This window comes from Emys orbicularis, chromosome 12 (genome assembly GCF_028017835.1).
Source record: "Emys orbicularis isolate rEmyOrb1 chromosome 12, rEmyOrb1.hap1, whole genome shotgun sequence".
In the NCBI taxonomy this organism is placed as follows: Eukaryota; Metazoa; Chordata; order Testudines; family Emydidae; genus Emys; species Emys orbicularis.
The window spans coordinates 37,499,795-37,501,360 of NC_088694.1; the positions used below are offsets into that span (position 1 = coordinate 37,499,795).

Sequence of the window (1,566 nt, forward strand, 5' to 3'; positions counted from 1 at the left end):
ATCCAAAAGTGTTACACCTAATACTGCCGAAAACTGAAAAATGTTCAGACAAAAGAAAAAACTTTCAACTTTGCCAGATACAATCACAATCCCTAGTGTACGCACACCCAGAGTCCTTTCCTCAACTGGGCATGGAACCCAGAATTCCTGATTCCCAATACCCATTGCAAATGCTACCCACTCGATGTCACTCCTCTCCCACAGCTGGGGATGGAACCCAGGAGTCCAGACTCCCAAACCTGTGCACTGTCCATTAGAAGACAATACCTGCCTAGCTCCTAGCCAGGGCTTTTTGGAGCGCCCCTTTCACATCTTTGTTCCTCAGGCTGTAGATGATGGGGTTGAGCATGGGGATGATGATGCCATAGAGCACAGGCAGTGCCCGGTCCTGCTCCTGCGAGTAGGTGGAGTTGGGGCGGAGGTAGGTGAAGAGGATGGTGCCAAAGTAGAGGCTGACCACGGTCAGGTGGGAGGCGCAGGTGGAGAAGGCCTTGAGGCGCCCTTCCCTCGTGCGGATCCTGAGGACGGCCAGTGTGATGTACACATAGGACACCAGGGTCCCCAGCAAGGAGCTGAAGACGATAGCACCTCCCACAACAATGGTGACAGCCTGGTTGGTCCGGGTGTCAGAGCAGGAGAGCTGGAAGAGCGGGGGGATGTCGCAGAAGAAGTGGCGGAGGACGTTGCCCCGGCAGAAGGACAGGATGGACATCAGGGATGAGTGCACAGCCGAGTTGGTCAAGCCCATGGCCCAGGTGGCTGCAGCCAGCAGGGCACACAGCCGCCGGCTCATGAACATGCCGTAGTGTAGCGGGTGACAGATGGCCACGTAGCGGTCATAGGCCATGACCCCCAGAATCAGGCATTCGATCCCCCCAAAGGAGATAAAGAAGAACATCTGGGAGAGGCAACTGGCCCACGAGATGGACTTGTCCCCCGACAGGTAATTGGCCAGCATCTTGGGTACGGTGGAGCTGGTGTAGCCGATGTCCACCACGGAGAGGTTTCCCAGGAAGAAGTACATGGGCGAGTGGAGCCGGGAGTCCAGGCTGACCAGCAGTAAGATGAGCACATTGCCCATCAGGGCCACTAGGTAGATGGCTGTGAAGACCCCAAAGAGGACGAGCTCCTCCACTGGGTTGCTGGAGAGACCGAGGAGGATGAATTCAGTCACTGAGGTGTTGTTCTCCCTCCCCATCGGCTCCAGGGGGTCCATCCCCTGCAGGCAAAGGAAGGGCAGTGGTGTGAGAGTTGGGTCCAGACATTTACCCTCCTTGTGAGCGGAACTGTAAAGAGTGAGAGAAAATCCCTGTGACATCACAGCAACCTACACTAACAGCAGTGGGTGGGAAAGGGAGACAGAGATGGAATTAGCTTCAACAAAAGGCCTCCTGGTGTCCCTCAAGGCCTGTGACAAGCTCATGTCTAGGAAACGAGAGGGGCGTGGGGCCGGAAATCAGTGATCCAAAACTGAGTGTTGGAAGCTAGGCCTAACTGGGGGACAAATCTGTGGGGGAGAGGCCGTTCCGCCCACTGCTCCCTTTGGGGCCCTTCACGACAGAGACG

At 56.1% G+C, this 1,566-nt stretch overlaps 1 protein-coding gene across 1 annotated transcript; it reads right to left on the reverse strand.

Annotated features, from left to right (window-relative positions):
- Positions 1 to 271: 271 nt before the first annotated feature.
- Positions 272 to 1,265, reverse strand: LOC135886730 (olfactory receptor 5AR1-like). The gene has a single exon (XM_065414511.1). The coding sequence runs from the start codon at positions 1,214 to 1,216 to the stop codon at positions 272 to 274; it is 945 nt and encodes a 314-aa protein (XP_065270583.1). The 5' UTR covers positions 1,217 to 1,265.
- Positions 1,266 to 1,566: the final 301 nt, after the last annotated feature.